At 43.9% G+C, this 15,716-nt stretch overlaps 1 protein-coding gene and 1 non-coding gene across 2 annotated transcripts; both read right to left on the bottom strand.

The window, feature by feature from the left end:
- Nucleotides 1-296: 296 nt before the first annotated feature.
- On the bottom strand, nucleotides 297-7,289 carry gfap (glial fibrillary acidic protein). Its single transcript, XM_062408916.1, has 9 exons — nucleotides 6,743-7,289; nucleotides 5,376-5,436; nucleotides 5,176-5,271; nucleotides 4,857-5,018; nucleotides 4,640-4,765; nucleotides 3,072-3,292; nucleotides 2,942-2,985; nucleotides 2,516-2,598; nucleotides 297-2,295 (listed from the first exon to the last, which is right to left on the bottom strand). The coding sequence occupies exons 1-9, from the start codon at nucleotides 7,261-7,263 to the stop codon at nucleotides 2,254-2,256; spliced, it is 1,356 nt and encodes a 451-aa protein (XP_062264900.1). The 5' UTR covers nucleotides 7,264-7,289; the 3' UTR covers nucleotides 297-2,253.
- Nucleotides 7,290-12,803: 5,514 nt separating this feature from the next.
- On the bottom strand, nucleotides 12,804-12,875 carry trnac-gca (transfer RNA cysteine (anticodon GCA)). Its single transcript has one exon. It is a non-coding gene; the product is annotated as a tRNA-Cys (tRNA).
- Nucleotides 12,876-15,716: the final 2,841 nt, after the last annotated feature.

The following is a 15,716-nucleotide window of genomic DNA, read 5'->3' as shown; positions in this document are numbered from 1 at the left end:
TTCAGCCGAATCAATACAGTGACATTTTAGATATTAAACTGTTTTATGAACTGTTTGATCAGGTGCATCTGAGGCAACACTTGTCTCTCTGCCTGGATACAGTAACTCATAGTGAGCTGATACTACAGGAGGCGAACCCATCAGCTTCGCAGCACAACCAGTCTGATTGAGCCCGCCTGCTGCTGTCAACCTCTGACAGCCTAAAGTTGACTATCAGTTTATTTACTGTTCATTTCAGTGAGATGAGAGCTGATATATGGGTATGTGCGTCAGAGGAAAACCACAAGAGGCATGAACTCTAACAAACACAATCTTTTATTGTTGTTAAGTTAACATGGCTCCACAGATTGCAGCACTGGTCAAAACTACTGTTATATTCACATATGCAGAGGTTTCAGCAGCTGTGTCTTTGCTAGGAGACTCTAATAAACACAAAACAAAGTGAGAGGGCTGGATGTTAATGGGAGAGAGAGAAGAAAGGGTCGTGTGATCAGGGTGGAAGTTGCGGAGGGGAGAAGAAGGTGGGAGGCACATGGGAACACGAATCACAGTGTGTCCTTGGCGATGAGCAGAGACAGCCAGCCACGGAGTAGAGTACCATGCTCATTAGTGCCAGGGCCTGTCAGCACGGCTACAGTCAGCAAGGGCTTCCAGAGAATCACAAGGATTACAGTGTCTGAGCTGGGACGTCCATCCATCCATCCATCCATCCATCCATCCATCCATCCATCCATCCATCCATTCATTCATCCATCCATCCTTACAGCGGCCTTCTACTTCAACATCCTCCTTTTCAAAATGAAAATAAAAACAAGGGTTCCAGCTGCACTGCTGGGTTGTTGGAGGTTATCTCCACAGCACCCTCCTCCACCTCTGCGTCTCGCTCTGCTATCAGTAAACCACTACAGAAACTGGCTGGTGAATTCAAAGGATTAACTGGAAGCAGTGGGAGCAAAGGTCGAGTCAGTTTTACCAAACACCCTCCTCCACACCTCCAGCCCGGCCCTGTCCCTAACACCACTCGTGCTGGATAAGTGGGCAGACCCTGACACGTCCAAAAAATGATCATGTATTATCAGGTTGTGTTGGAGAAACACCATCAGATGAGTGTGTGGTGGAAGAAATAGGTGCAGGCGAGAGGTTAATTCATGTAGGGATGACATTTGGTTGTTTTCACTTATTTGTGCTAATTCAATTTTTTTAATTACAGACAATTGCAGGTGGTTGTAAAAGGTCACCAGGGTACAAAAAAGAATCTAAACTACAAATTGTTATTGTTTATTTATTCAGGTGAAACTTTTCTCACAGATGACTGCCGCAAAGCAGACGGGGAAATAAACCACTGCATTTGCAATTGAGATGCTCACACACGCACGAGTAGATGCATCTCTGTGTTAAAATACAGTATTCTTCAGTTACATTTAAGACCCTTTCAGAATAAGGTTAAATACAGTGAGTGTACGTATCTTTGTTTTCCTCTCGGTTATGTAAAGGACTATACATTCACAGCAGCAGCAGAAGATCATGGAAACAAACCAGCGGAGCGCAGCCAAATTCAAATCCGAGAGCAGGTCCAGTCCGAAGCATGCAAATCTTGTTCTAGTGTGCAGGACCTTAAAGCAACGTGTGGCTGCTGCAGCAAGCAAATGAGACGTAAAATAGCACCCGGTCAAAAGTAGAAAAAAAGAATCGGCTTACATTCACTTTCTGCCAAACGTTGCTCTAACATACACAAATCTCTCATTCCCTGCCCGAAACCCACTTTGAATTCCGCGAAAAGCCCCAACTCCCTCTTGCATCTTCATCACCCTAATTCACATACACAATAACCACATGTCGACCTCCACCATGATCGCTACGTTTCGAGGCCTCCTCTACGCCAGCTGATCAGAAACAAAGCAAAAAATTAGGTCTGTCAGTCCAGGTTAAAGTTAAACACATTACCAGTAAATTCCAGTCCTTTTTCTTCACTGGAACTAGCTACAGACCATTTAAGATGAACTCAAGCTAACAAGTGGAGCGGTACAAAAAGCTAAACAGAAATTAGTGATGACGTTTCGTGGTACTTCAGGGTTACAACATGAGTGTAAGGCAGTAAATAGTTTAGTCCAAGGATAACGATAAAGGAGAGACATATGAAATGGTGTGATGACTCTGACAGGGCAGCTCTGGGGTTTGCAAACAACAACAAGAAGTGATAATACGCATAGAAACTCCTCATATCGTTACGGAGGATGAGCTGGGAGAGCTGGTTTAAGGCAGATCTTTGTGTTCAGAGGTCGAATCCTTGATGATCTGAAAAGAAAGAAGAGAGACAAAAAAGAGGTTTATAAATAAAAGTCTCGGGAGAGTTTCGGGATTAGTTGTTGCACCAGGCATCAGGTGTGGTGAGCCGCGGTGAATAATTGTGAGAGCCTTCAGAGGGGTTAAACATTGCCCTCCAGAGGGACTGGGTAAGAGGTGCAATGTGCAGCTGTAAATGAGAGCGGGAGTGTGGCTCTGTGGGAGCACGTACCTCCCCGTCTCTGGTCTCCACAGTTCGAACCAGGATGCTCCTCTTCACAGGGGACTCATGGGTTTTGGTGTCCAGATTAGTTTCTAAAACGTGAGCGGATGGAGAGAGAGGCAACATTTAGACCAGAGAAGTCACCTATGGCACGAGCGTTTCTAGCAGGGCCTTACAGATTTTCCCCCAAAAAAAACACATCCACCACACCACATTATTCCAATCTTCACACTCAAATGGCATCAGAGAGCGCACACCTCTGCCATGGCGTAAACAGTCTTCTCTTGAAACCACATTCAATTCAACAAATCCGGATTTGTATTTGGATACGGATGCACACTGTTTTTGGAAAACCTGAACCATTTTTGTAATCATCACCGCAAGATTTTCAATAATTCTACAAAAACAAATGTGTGGGTCTCGTTTGATACTGACCTCGAAACTGCACGTTGGAAAAGCTCTGAACTGGAAAAGCGATCCTGGAGGAGCAGAGGAGAAACATCATCATCACACGCACCTGTCCACTCTACACCAGTACACTCCAGTCCACAGGGCTGTTGCTCACCTGGTCTCCTCTCCCTCCAGCAGCTTCCTGTAGGTGGCGATCTCGATGTCCAGGGCCAGCTTGACGTTGAGGAGGTCCTGGTACTCCTGCAGGTGCCTCGCCATCTCATCCTTCAGGGCATGGATCTCCTCCTCCAGACGGTTCACTGTATCCTGATAACCGGCGGTCTCCATGGCGAAGCGGTCCTCCATCTCCCGGAGCTGGCGTTCCAGAGAATCGTTCTGACGGAGGACAGAGAGGAGTGGGTGATGAACCCTGGAGCCAAAACACAACTCCCACCCGTCCCACCAGTCCCACCAGCATCTGATGATGTTAACTGAGGTGTCATTTAATGTTCTGGTCAGATTAACTGTAAAAGCAAATTCACTAACAGTGTTTTAATACTTACATTACTGCTGTAAATCCACCAATTACTTCTCCTTCTACCTGATAATATGAGGGCAGTCTCTACTATGTTTTCAGTGCAGATTTTTAATGAAACAATGATTTTTATTTGGATCTGCAACGAATTTCACACACTCATAAATATCAGTTTCCAAAACCAGTCAGTTGTTTTGTCATCAAGAACCGTGAATTATTCTCTATCCTGAGACTTAAACCATAAAAGAACTGCAGCAGAAAGCCAAGTCTTATGAAATCACACGGAAAGGTTTGGAGGTTGAGTTCACAGAGTTGAGGAAGATACTGAAAATGAAGGAGAGAGAAATCTGCAGGACGAAACTGAGACCATAAGAGTTGGACACCATCAACAGAGAGCTGCAGATGCAGTAAGCTCCTCATCCTGAAAACAAGTGAGCTCCAAGTAGGTTTCATCAGATCCCTTTGATTTGAATAATAACTTTTAGTGACACGTGGGTCTTTTCAGGAACTCGCCTCAAGGTCCGACAAAGACAAGGCGAAGCTGAGGGAGCAAAAGATCACAGAGAAGGAGGACGGAGCGAAGAAGGAGCTGATAGAGAAAAATGTGCTGGAGAAGAGTTCAAGCAAAGAAATGGAGAAGTGAGAGAAGGATTAAACGATCGAGAGGGAAAGGGAGGAGAAGAGAAAAAAGTTACGCTTTTACTTCCCCCAAACCTGACTCAACAGTATGAAGTGTTTCCACACAGTGAACTGCAGCTGAAACCTTTCATACATTAGAGAAACAGCACCTTCCAGTGTTTAAAGATCAATACTACGTCAAAATGTGCACACGGGAAAACTATCATTGTGTGACACATACTGACCGTGAGTGCACTGATGAAACATCTAATTTGAATTACTGCAGTATAATACACACATTAATACACAGTTATCGGAGTCTGTTGATGCTAATGGTAAAAGCACAAAACTAGATTGGTACTCGAGCACATACGAAGGTCCAACAGTCCAAAGAGAACCCGGAGAAAACACACAGACAGGAGGAGAACATGCTCAGCAAAGAAAGGCCTCTGGCTGAACCAAGGTTTGAACCAAGTAGGGCATTAAGGTTGTGAACCCCTGCTCCACCATATAGACTCATCGGACATTGGTTGTTAGATAACATAGCAGTATAGTGTCTCCCAGTCTTTTCCATGGTTTAGGGGACTTACTGCTCCACGGAGCGCCTCCATGTCACAGGTCACCACTTGGACCTGGCGCCGGTATTCGTTGGCCTCTTGCTTGGCTTGGCGCAGGGCTTCTGCGTTTCGATTGGCTGCGTCTGTCAGGTCGGCAAACTGCATGGGAAGACACACAGTCAGTTGGCCTGCTTCTGTTCCATCTTTTCTACTTTGTGTGGCTCTGTGCTACATATCATAGTGTTCTGACCTTGGATCGGTACCACTCCTCCGTCTCCTGCATGTTTGAGGAGGCCATGGTTTCATACTGGACCCTGATGTCTCTCAGGGCAGCAGTCAGGTCGGGTTTGGACACATCCAGGTCAACGTGCACCTGCTGGCACATGATCTGCTCCTGTATATCACGAATCTCCTGATGAGGGAAAAGGATATTGGGAAAAAATGTTGAGACCAAAATAAGAATCAATGTGAGCTCCAGTGAGTTGTAATAATTGGAAATAAGCCAACTGGTGTTAAAGTTTCATCACAATATGTTATCTGTCACCTTGTTCTTTTAAATTCCTCCTTACCTCGTCATGGATCTTCTTCAGGAAGTTGATCTCATCCTGCAGGGCATCGATCTTCCTCTCTAACTGGACTCGATTTAAGGAAGCCTCGTCCACATCCTTTCAGCAAGCAATGAGAAACATGGAGGAATGAGTGCGGACGGAGGACAGTCATGTTGAATATCTAAACTGTTTAGAAGATGACACCTGGGGAAAATAATGACCTGTCTGAAGGCGTTCAAGTTGTTCTCTGCATCCTGTCGGAGGCCGATCTCGTCCTGCAGCCTGAGGAAAAGGAAAAGCTGGAATCAGCAAGACGCTTTTGAATAAAATTTTTAGCATTGGATTTACAGCATTATAAACCCCCCCCCCACCCCCCCTTTTTTTACAAGGGGTAAAATGTCAATTTTCCAGTTCTGCAATTCGAATGGGACTTTTATGTAAAATAACGAGTTAAATTATGAGGACTGAAACCATATTTCAGGGGTTTTGATCAGTGCTACTCTCTCCGTGCTGCAGGAGACGACGGGGGCTCAGCTGAAAGGACGGCTCACGCATCACTACACATTCACTCCGATCTCACAGCCAGAGGCCTTTCCCACGGGATGGTGTACACACACACACACACGCACACAAACACACACACACACAGACACACACACACACACACACACAGGATGATAATCCACCACCGTGCGATCCATCTGTAACATGGGAATATACACGCTCAGACTCGAGGTAACATCTGTACGTCTTCACGCAAAGTCCACTGAATGAAGTGGCTGGAGGAGAGAGGTGGTGACCTTTGACCTCTCAGCCACAACCATACCTATACACTCCAGTGGACCAGCATCTATGTGGTAATCAGAGGGCGGAGAGGAGTCTGAAGTCAATTGTCTACCCTGACTAAATTAAATTATACATTCGTGCCAAATGTGCACCTTCAGTGTGAACAATTCTGGATGTGCAACTGCAAAAAAACACAGGGGACAAGAGAACATCTGCCCGAGTGCGGGCCCCCTTTGTGTACGGCCGCCATTGTGTTTGCCTCATTCCTCCACACTCGTTCAATGATGAGGGGTTCAGCCAGGATCAAGTTTGTGAAAAAAGGGATCCAGGAGGAAAGCCCGGGCAAAGCACTGTGGTCTGCATTCCAACGCGTCAGAGTCTAATCAAATCTGCATATAAATAGATTTGCAATTAGTTTTGGAAGACAAAACTCACAGCTAAGTCTTTCGGTTCATTTAAATCCTGTCTTTATGTTAATAGGGATTTCGGCCATTATTTGTTGCCTAAACAAAGACCTTGTGCATTACATATTTATTCTAACATAAAACGTTTTGCAAGAATATGTCAATATTTATGAGGTTTATTTAGATTATATTATTTACCGTGAAACTTACAGTATCATATGTTTTGATTGTCAATTGTATCATTAACTAAACCAAAAGTAGAAGAAAGCAAAATGAGGATGTAAAAATGTTGGATTATTCCCTTGATCACTGAACAGTAACAGGGTTGATTTTTCTTCTCTGTTCATCACATCAACATCATCCTCCGCCCACTGGAGCCCCGCCCTGTTTCCTCCTACCTCTGCTTCAGTGTTCCCACATCTGCGGCCAGGTTGTCCCTCTCTATCTCCAGCCGTGCTTTGCCGTTAGTGAGACCGTCCACCTGCCGTCGCAGCTCTCTCAGCTCCTCCTGGTAGATGTCTCCCAAGTGGCTGGGCTCCCTCCCCTTCACCTGGTTCAGCTCCACCCCCAGAAGCTTGTTCTGCTGCTCCAGCAGGCGCACCTTGTCGATGAAGCTGGCAAACCGGTCGTTCAGGCCCATCATCTCCAGCTTCTCGTTGGTGCGAGTCTCCTTGAATTGGGCCTTCATCAGGGACTCGGCGGGGAAGTCCAGCCGGTCGGCGGGGCTCCCCAGGAAAAGGGCCGGGTTGGTGGAGCCCAGGGAGATCCTGGATATTGGGCTGGAGTGGGTGAGGATGCGCGGGGAGCCATGCCAGGAGAAGCGGTTGGAGGAAAGGCTCCCGATTCTTGGGGCTGTGGAGCTGGAGCCCTGAGGCCCATAACGCTTCCTGTACGAGGACTGGACTCTCTGACTCTCCATGATGGGGAATGAAGCTCGCCTGGGGCACAGACGGGGCTTTTATAGAGGCGGGTGAACCCCTCAAGTCCGGAGCAGAGTGGCCACAGGGTGGGGCAGAGAGAAGGGAGGGTGGCAGGCACTGAATGGGACAAAAAGGGAGAGCGAAGGGGTGGTTTACATGACACTCACAAAGCTGTGTGCCAGGGATTGTCTGTGCTCGTCCACTCAACTAAAAACTTCTCTGGGCTTTCTCCCTCTCTCCCCCTCTGCTCACTTCTCCCCGGGCCACTGAATCACTCTCTCCCGCTCTCTTTCTCTCTCTCTCTCTCTCTCTCTCTCAATCTTACTTTCACCCCGTTTTTGTCTCTCTCTCTCTTTCTTTCTGTTCCAACTGAATGAAAAGGAATTTGTGAGACAGGCTCTGGCGACCAATTCAACCTGACCACACATGCACGGACTAAGGGTGAGAGTTTTTGGTAAGAGTTCTCCACTATTTAACAAGAGAAAGTATCAGCAGATTGATGGAGACGCATAAATAACACCCAAATATTACATAAGTTTCTATGTGGCACGTTTTAAACATAAAGCTGCAGGGTTTAATGAAATTAAACAGTGTTGGGAGGCAACTGAAATACGCTTGTGTCTCTCCTCTCTGTTTACAGTACAGTTACATAACAAGGACACCACTTAAAATAATTCAGTAAATACCTATGAACTGTAATGGGAATAATTTATCAGAAAATCGGGGTAATCAATAGATAAAATCTAAATTTGCAGTTTCAAATAAACATACGATAGATATAACACAAAGGCATTATTATTATTATGTTATAATAGATGATTTCTAATATAATTATTATTTAGTATTTTAGGGGGGTATTTTATAGCCTTCAATAGACAGAGTAACGAGATGACAGTAGACGAGAGAGAGACAGAGAGAGATGTCAAAATGTTACTCAGATAATATCATTAATACATTCGGTTGTACTCTACATTTCAAGATGCATCTTGGGAAACCAGGATGTCCACTGTATACGGTATAACAAATTTCACTAAACATTCGGACACCACTACAAAATGACAAATTCACTATACTAGTGAGTCAGTGTCGTCTGGCTGGTGTTGGGGGACCCATGGTGGCAGGTGACTAGACCACAGATCCATCAAGAGAATAAGTAGTTTAAAGAAATGGAACTTTACATAATCTTAACTGCAATCTGTAAATACAACAGTCCACTGATTTAAGCAAATAATAAACCATTTCATCTGGACCCTTAACAAGGTTTTATAACCAGGAAGTCAGCCGTATCTCATGGACAAGACATGGACTTTATGGGCTTTTAAAAAAGAATAATTAGCTACGTAATTTGAGTTAATTTTGTGGATGGAGCGAATCAAATAGAAGTGTATGAGAAATGTGTATATATCATTAGATAACATTACTATAATGATCAATAAAAGTTTCTTTTATTTTTTATTTATTTGTACCAATATCATGGTGAATGGGGGTGATGGAAACATATGAGGTAATTAATGGGATAATGAAAATAATTTTATTCTAATAATTAGACATCGTGTGACATTGGTTTGAGCATCATGCTGCACACTTGTATTAGAGCTGGGGTAGAAAGCAACCAAGGCTCCAGAGAGACTGCAGGACTCCTGGCTGTACACTGAGTGCAGGTCATTAGACTCTGAAAGATAGATGGTGGAGGCAGGGGAGGGGTGGACCGTGAGGAGGGAAAGTTCAGACCTAATCTTATTTTAAGTCTGCGAGGGAACATCCCAGAGGACGAAGAAGAGTTGAAATAAAGACAGTGAATTCCTTTGACACAACCACTGTCACAGCAATTATGTTGTGTAACACAATGTTTTATCGTATTTACTAGCTTGTTTACTGCAAATACAAAAAAAATTGAAAAACATTACATAAATTTCAGTGAAATTAGTCTGAGGTAAAATTATGCACCGTCTGTTGGATCATGATGGGTCAAAAGGAATTATACACATTTATACTCTTACTATAGCCTTTAATTAGTTCATTCACTTTCTCGATTATTCACTTTTAATGTTTTAGATTAGACTAGATTAGATTCAACTTTATTGTCATTGCACACTACAATTGCATATAAAACTAAATGCATTTTAGCATCTAACCAGAAGTGCAAAAAAAGGCAGTAAAAGTGCATAGTATTGTGCATAGTGGAATATGTAAATAAACAGGAAGTACAGTTAGAAATTTAAATGGAATATGAACAGTATTAAGAGGTAAGGTATGATATAAGAATGGAGAATACACTATGAGCAAGATAAATATATAAACAGGAATACACTATAGGTGGGATAGGTGGGATAATACAGTAGTAGAAACTGTCAGTTTTACTATTTATCTGTCATTTTACTGTTTAATACACGTTAAATTTAAATTGAGATGGCCCCCTTATAAAACCCCTTCTCCGTTCAATAGATCAAGACTTTTATTTGGATCTGCACCAAATAACTTATCAGTCCCTCAAACAAGCAAATCATTTTTCACCAGGACCCATGAATAATTCTCTGAGAAATCATGAAAATGTTGAAAAACCTGATAAAAGAATTCAATGGTCTCTTCCCTGACCTATAGCATATTTTCCCACCGAGTTTTGTGGTGATCCATTCTGTAGATTTTGAGTAATCCCGCTGACTAGCAAACAAACAACCAAGGTTGAAAAGACAACCTCCTCGGCGGAGGTAAATACAAGTTTGCTCGAATGGACGACCCTGGTTGGAGGAAAGAGCGAGGGAAAAAGGCAAACTGTAAAACATGCATTTGAAGAGTATACAGCATAAAAACAAAACGCTATTTTCCGACATCATTTAGAATCAACAGGATAAACGTTGCAGGAACACTGGCACGGCCATTTCACAGGTCGTAAAACAACAAAGGCAGAGGGAAATAAAGCTGCTCTTTGTTGGTGGGTCGCCAAATCACGACGAGTGCAAACCAGTGGCACTAGGAGACAGTGAATGAAGCCGCTACAACTCTACTATCTGGCCTCATGACTGTTTTTTACTTTAAAAGCAGAAAAACAACAACACAGTGTCTTGAATTCCAAGTGGGATCTGTTAATAGAGGTTAAACGACTCTAAGTCTGGCAGAGGTTTGTTGATTTAAAAGGCTCCGCGGTGACGGATTGATGGCACGGTTGCATCATTGTGGGGACACTAATTGTCTGGGCCCTCTGGATTTTTCAGACAATCGGGGCCGTTGCCTCAGATCTGGTCACTGAGGGAATATGTCTGGAAGATTAAACATTCATGTACAGAAAGGAGGAAGAAGGCGGGTGGAGGCCTCCTCCTCCTCCTCCTCCCTCCCTGCTGCTGGAGCCACAGGACGGCCAAGTCAAACAGCTGATTCATGTGTCCGACATGAGGAGAGCATCTCATTTGAGGGACTTACAAGAGAAGAGAGGTGTTGAGCTGAATTTTGACACCGCTGCCGCTGCTGCACCCGAACTGAACTCAGGCCAAAACAACATGGCTGCCAGCTAAGATTGACTGAGCGCCACTCAACGCTCGCTTTGTGCTCTGGCATTTTACACCCAGAGTCCCGCAGTGTGAACTTCACAACCTCTCATCCCTCAGCCCCGCTGAAGGCTGAATGTACATGGCCACATACCAAATTGAATCCCGACCAACGAGCCGGAAATACTGCCTCACCTCCGTCACGACATCGAGGGCGTGTTTTCCTGGACAGGGTGAAAAAGAAGTATGGGGCAGGCTTAAATCTGGTATAGTAGCTCTTGGTTTGAACACTGGCTCACTGAAACACAGGCTGAAACAATCGGTACTCACTTATTAGGCCTGTGCTGTTCAGGTCTGCAACCTGTTTAAGACTTTATGTACATTTTATTTGATCTTAAGCTTAATTTTCTTTGGATTTCATTGGGATTTGGGAAGTTTTGTGTTGGGGTTAGAGGTTCGGTTCGGACCTCAAACTCATTATTTCCTGTTTTTCCGCAAAGACCGCTCCTTTGTGGCCAAATTGAGATGATCCGGTCCACGGAGAATTTCCCTGATCGGTGTCACCAACCCATCACACCATTATTAGGTAGGCGACAGTTTTAATGAACCTCAGTGTAAGTTCAGTCAGGAAGACTTGACCTGCTTATTGATCAGCTGATTGTGGGCCTTCCTGAAAGGCCAACCAGATTTACCACGATCTCTTCTAGCCAATCATTCTGCTGAATTTCAAACTTTAAATCCCTTCTCCCTACGTCCGCAGTCAGCCGCCATTCAGTGACACACAAAAAACAACCTCCTCCAGCGGTAGGCTGGGCAGGGATGGATCCATCTGTTGGAGCAAGTGGGACAACTTAGTTGCACCTCTGTGACACAATCGATCTTGAATGCAGCCTGTGGAGGTTGCAGTCCCTGAATTGGGACACAGCCTATGATATCCTGCTGGGACCTTTCACCTGTGCCTAATTCTCCCTACTTCCCTTATTTTGTTTCTTTGCTCCCCAGTCTTCCTGGTCACTCCGTCTGTTTAGTGTTCAATTCCCTGTTGGTTCATGTCCATGTCCCTGAGTTCCACCAGCGATTTTCTGCACTGACTTCATAGTGTTGGATTCTTGAGTTTCCTCATGTCTGCCACACTGCAATCAGAGCCTGTATGCTTTGTTCAAACACTTGTGTCTGCCTTGTCTAGTGCCTGTGAATTGGCTGCAGTGACTCCTCAACCTGACACGTACCAAACAGAACAAGAAGCACCTGTGTTAGTCATTAGAGAGAGAAACTACATGGTGCAGTGGAGGAGTAAAACCGCTTGAGGCAGAACAGGAGAGCACGTTCCCAAAATATGCAATGCCGAAATCCTTTTAAGTAATCAACGGCTAGAGACGTGTGTGCCACATTTTCTTCACTGAGGCACAGTCTGGGATCTACGCGTTTAAATGGTCCCCACAGTTTTGTTTGTGTGTGTTTTTGTACGATTTTGAATGAAAAAGTGTAATCACCACCGAAATGATCCATGTGCTTCATTACAAAACTAATAAGGTCATATAAAGGCTAGATATAATCTTGGCCCACCCAGACTTGTCCGTTGGGGCTGAACACATGACAGTTTAATCACTTTTCTTACGGTGATGTCTTCTAATTTTCAGCATCGTTGAACCTGAGCCGAGGTCTAATGAACCATAATAAGTCAAATCACTGTTGCCTTGCTCCAGGGCACCACATCATTTGAATTAACTTATATGTATAATTTATTTTAGACCCTTTTCACGGCAGCCATATTGACATGAATTTCAGATTTAGTTTGAGATGTTTTCAAGCAACAAAATATGTAATTTATTTTTAAAACATGTTATAGTTGTCCCACTTTATGAAAGATGATTGATAATATGGACGTGCCACCGGGGTCTCCCATACACAGCCAGAGACAAACCTGTTGCTGTTCAGTATCATTTATTGCAGAACTTCCAACATAAACTCAACACAACTTAACTTGCATTACTTTCTGCTGGCATCCAGCACTCTAACCCTATCACATGATTAATTTTATAGCCACATCTTCAAGCAGGGGGCACCCAGATTTGAACTAGGGACCTCTTGATCTGCAGTCAAATGCTCTACCACTGAGCTATACCCCCTGTTGGGACTTAAAGACCCTAGTGGTTACGTGACAAACGCATGAATGTGGTTAAACTTAGCTTGATGAATATTTGTCTCTTTTGCTAGAGGGAGGAGAACTTAGGCCACAATCACCCTCCCCACTCCAACTAGTTCAGAACGCAGCAGCTAGGCTCCTGAACCTGATCCTTGCCTCTCTCCATTGGCTCCTTGTTATTTTTAGAATTGATTTCAAGGTTTTTTTACTGATCACTAGGGTTCCGGTAAATTTTCGGAAAACTATCCGTGGGAATATTCAGCTCGGGAATTTTGAAAAAAAAATATATACGCAAATTAAATGCTGAGCAATAAAAACATCATTCAAAACTCTATTTTAAAGATTTATGAAATGCAGCACACGCTGCACGTTGAATTTCAACCCTGCACTGTGCATTTCTCCATCACTTGTGCAGATAATTGCCAGCATCCTGCACACTACAGCAGGGCTATTGAGGCCTGCTGTAGTGTGCAGGACTATTCAGGTAGGTTTCGATGATATTACTGGGGATAATATACTAGCATGCTGATTGAGGATTCCAATTGGCCAACTATTTATATCTCTGTCATTGCATTAGTGTTTTTTTACAAGCTTTTTTCTCATCTTACTCTACAGAACAATTCCACGTGCACTATCATGTGTGGAGACATTTCACCCCAGTCACTCTCTGGGAAGGTTCTTCATACTCTTCTTTCTGGGAGTAATTTCAGCCTCACCTTTAGTTCGTTTTTTAGTGCAAGAGATTTTCTCACCACGACCACCTCTTGCCCTTTCCGGTGATGCCTCAGCCTTACTTGTGATAGCAGATGAGTCATATCGTTCTTTTACCCCTACTACACAAGTTTTGTTGCCCTTTCCATTGCATCCTGCCAATCGGCGAACTCGTCTTCTCCCAGGGGCCGATGGCATGTCAGGATTTGAGACACACTCACTGGGAAAGTGCTTCATGGTCATGAAAGGATGTCGCAGAGCTCCTTTGAAAAGTAAACTCAGCCGAGTACCCCCTGACCAGTGCAAAGCATCTTTGGTTGAAAAAAAGATGAAAAACACAGAGCTGTGCCTTTAGTGTCTGATTAATTAAACTTTGTAACTAGAAACTTACAACTTCATCAAAGTGCATAACATTTGTCCTTTGTAGTGGTCTCTCTTGAACAATTTGGAAATAAAAACATATCAAAATAACCAAAGATTTATTAAAAAAGAAATAATTATCTCAACTATAAATAGAGATTTGTGCACATAAAAATGATTATCATCTTAAAGTGCGCTCTTTCGGGATCATTACATTACATGTCATTTAGCTGACGCGTTTGTCCAAAGTGACTTACACTTTTAATACACTCAACATTTATGAGGGGCCACTTAGGGGTTCAGTATCATGCCAAGGACACTTCGGCATGCGGATGGGAGAGAGTGGAGTTTGAACCGGCAACCTTCATGTTGGAGAACCCCCCGGCTCCACCCCCTTTGCCATACCGCCCCCTAACGAGATCCTAACAAAGATATGTTCTCAAACTGAACTTATGAACTTATTTTAAACACTTCTTCACAAAAAAATCCTTATCTCAATAATAAATAAAGATTTGATCACTCCAAGCTACATCACAGAATTGCTGACCTCTTATATGCCTGCACGCAGCCTTTGATCCTCAGGCGGATCCTGTTGGATGTTCCAAAGTCGAGGTTGAAAGATGAAGGTTTTTGCCATCAGGGCCCCTCGGCTTTGAAACATCCTACCTGATGAGAGTGATCACAACAGGGATACAAACAACCCGGCTGAATGTTCGGGTGCTACTGAAGCAGCAAGGCCTCCTGGGAATGAGCTGTGTGGAGAATCAGGGGGGCTTAACTGGGACAGACTGGCCGGCTAAATGACTAAGCACCACCAGGTCCAAACAGAGCGCTGCCACAAAGAGGGCCGCTGGAGAGCTGGTTCAGGCCCAAAGCTCCAGTCTGCCTGTCAGCAGGAATCCTGGGGCCCTGAATTCACCACACACACACATTGATCTGCATACCACAAAAACACATCACCTCAAAGGCACAGCACTCAGACCCAAACACATTTAATAATGAGGCTGCACTAATTACCCAAAAATCTATTCATATGATCATATGCCGGGAATTAGACGTCATGTCAGCAGCTCTGAGGTCAGTGCTGTCATCACCCTGTTTTTATCAGGGATATTTACTATCTTTTACATGCTAATGTGCTTACATTTTATATTCAGGATGAGATATAAAGATCACCTGAGGCTGGAGATGCCATTAGATGGAACTAGTTAATTCATGGAGGTAATAAAAAAACAAAAATCAACCAATCCCTGTGTCGCATCATTCTAAGAAAAAGGCAGAAACTTCTCAGCCTCCTGTTTTTCACTACGAGTCGAGCAAAAGACCTGAACAAGAGGAAGAAAGAAAGTGACGGAGAAAGAGGAAGGAGGAGAAATGGTTTCATCAATCAAGTGGCTTCCCGGAGCCAACAATGAGCTCAGTCTCCTGCGTGCTTTCATTTACTGGACTCACTGGGTCTGGACAAGGCACAACTGTCCTCCGATGCATGTAGACAAACCAACGGACTACAGTTACCGGTTGTATGCCTCCACCAATCACAGCATTTTCACCTCTTAGCTAATATCACGTCTTATTTGAGTCCAATCGTACATTGACACTAACTTTGAAAGGACTCCCTCAAAGACACATTGCGTTCATAAGGCAGAGAAACATTGCTTATGTGGTTCCAATGATTTTGACCTTTGACAACCAAAAATCGAATCAGTTCAACCTCGATCAACCAAATTTGGAGAAGTTCCATCCGGGCACGTTC

Source organism: Platichthys flesus, chromosome 16 (genome assembly GCF_949316205.1).
Source record: "Platichthys flesus chromosome 16, fPlaFle2.1, whole genome shotgun sequence".
Taxonomy (NCBI): Eukaryota; Metazoa; Chordata; class Actinopteri; order Pleuronectiformes; family Pleuronectidae; genus Platichthys; species Platichthys flesus.
Note: the sequence above shows the minus strand (reverse complement) of the source record. Positions and strands in the feature narration are given on the sequence as shown.

Excerpts from the sequence above, each read along its gene's own strand:
- gfap (XM_062408916.1), bottom strand. The coding sequence starts at position 7,263 with ATGGAGAGTCAGAGAGTCCAGTCCTCGTACAGGAAGCGTTATGGGCCT. Across the intron at positions 4,766-4,856 it reads AGGAGTGGTACCGATCCAAG|TTTGCCGACCTGACAGACGC; the intron begins GTCAGAACACTA and ends CTTCCCATGCAG. Across the intron at positions 3,293-4,639 it reads TGGAGGCGCTCCGTGGAGCA|AACGATTCTCTGGAACGCCA; the intron begins GTAAGTCCCCTA and ends GTCCTCCGTCAG.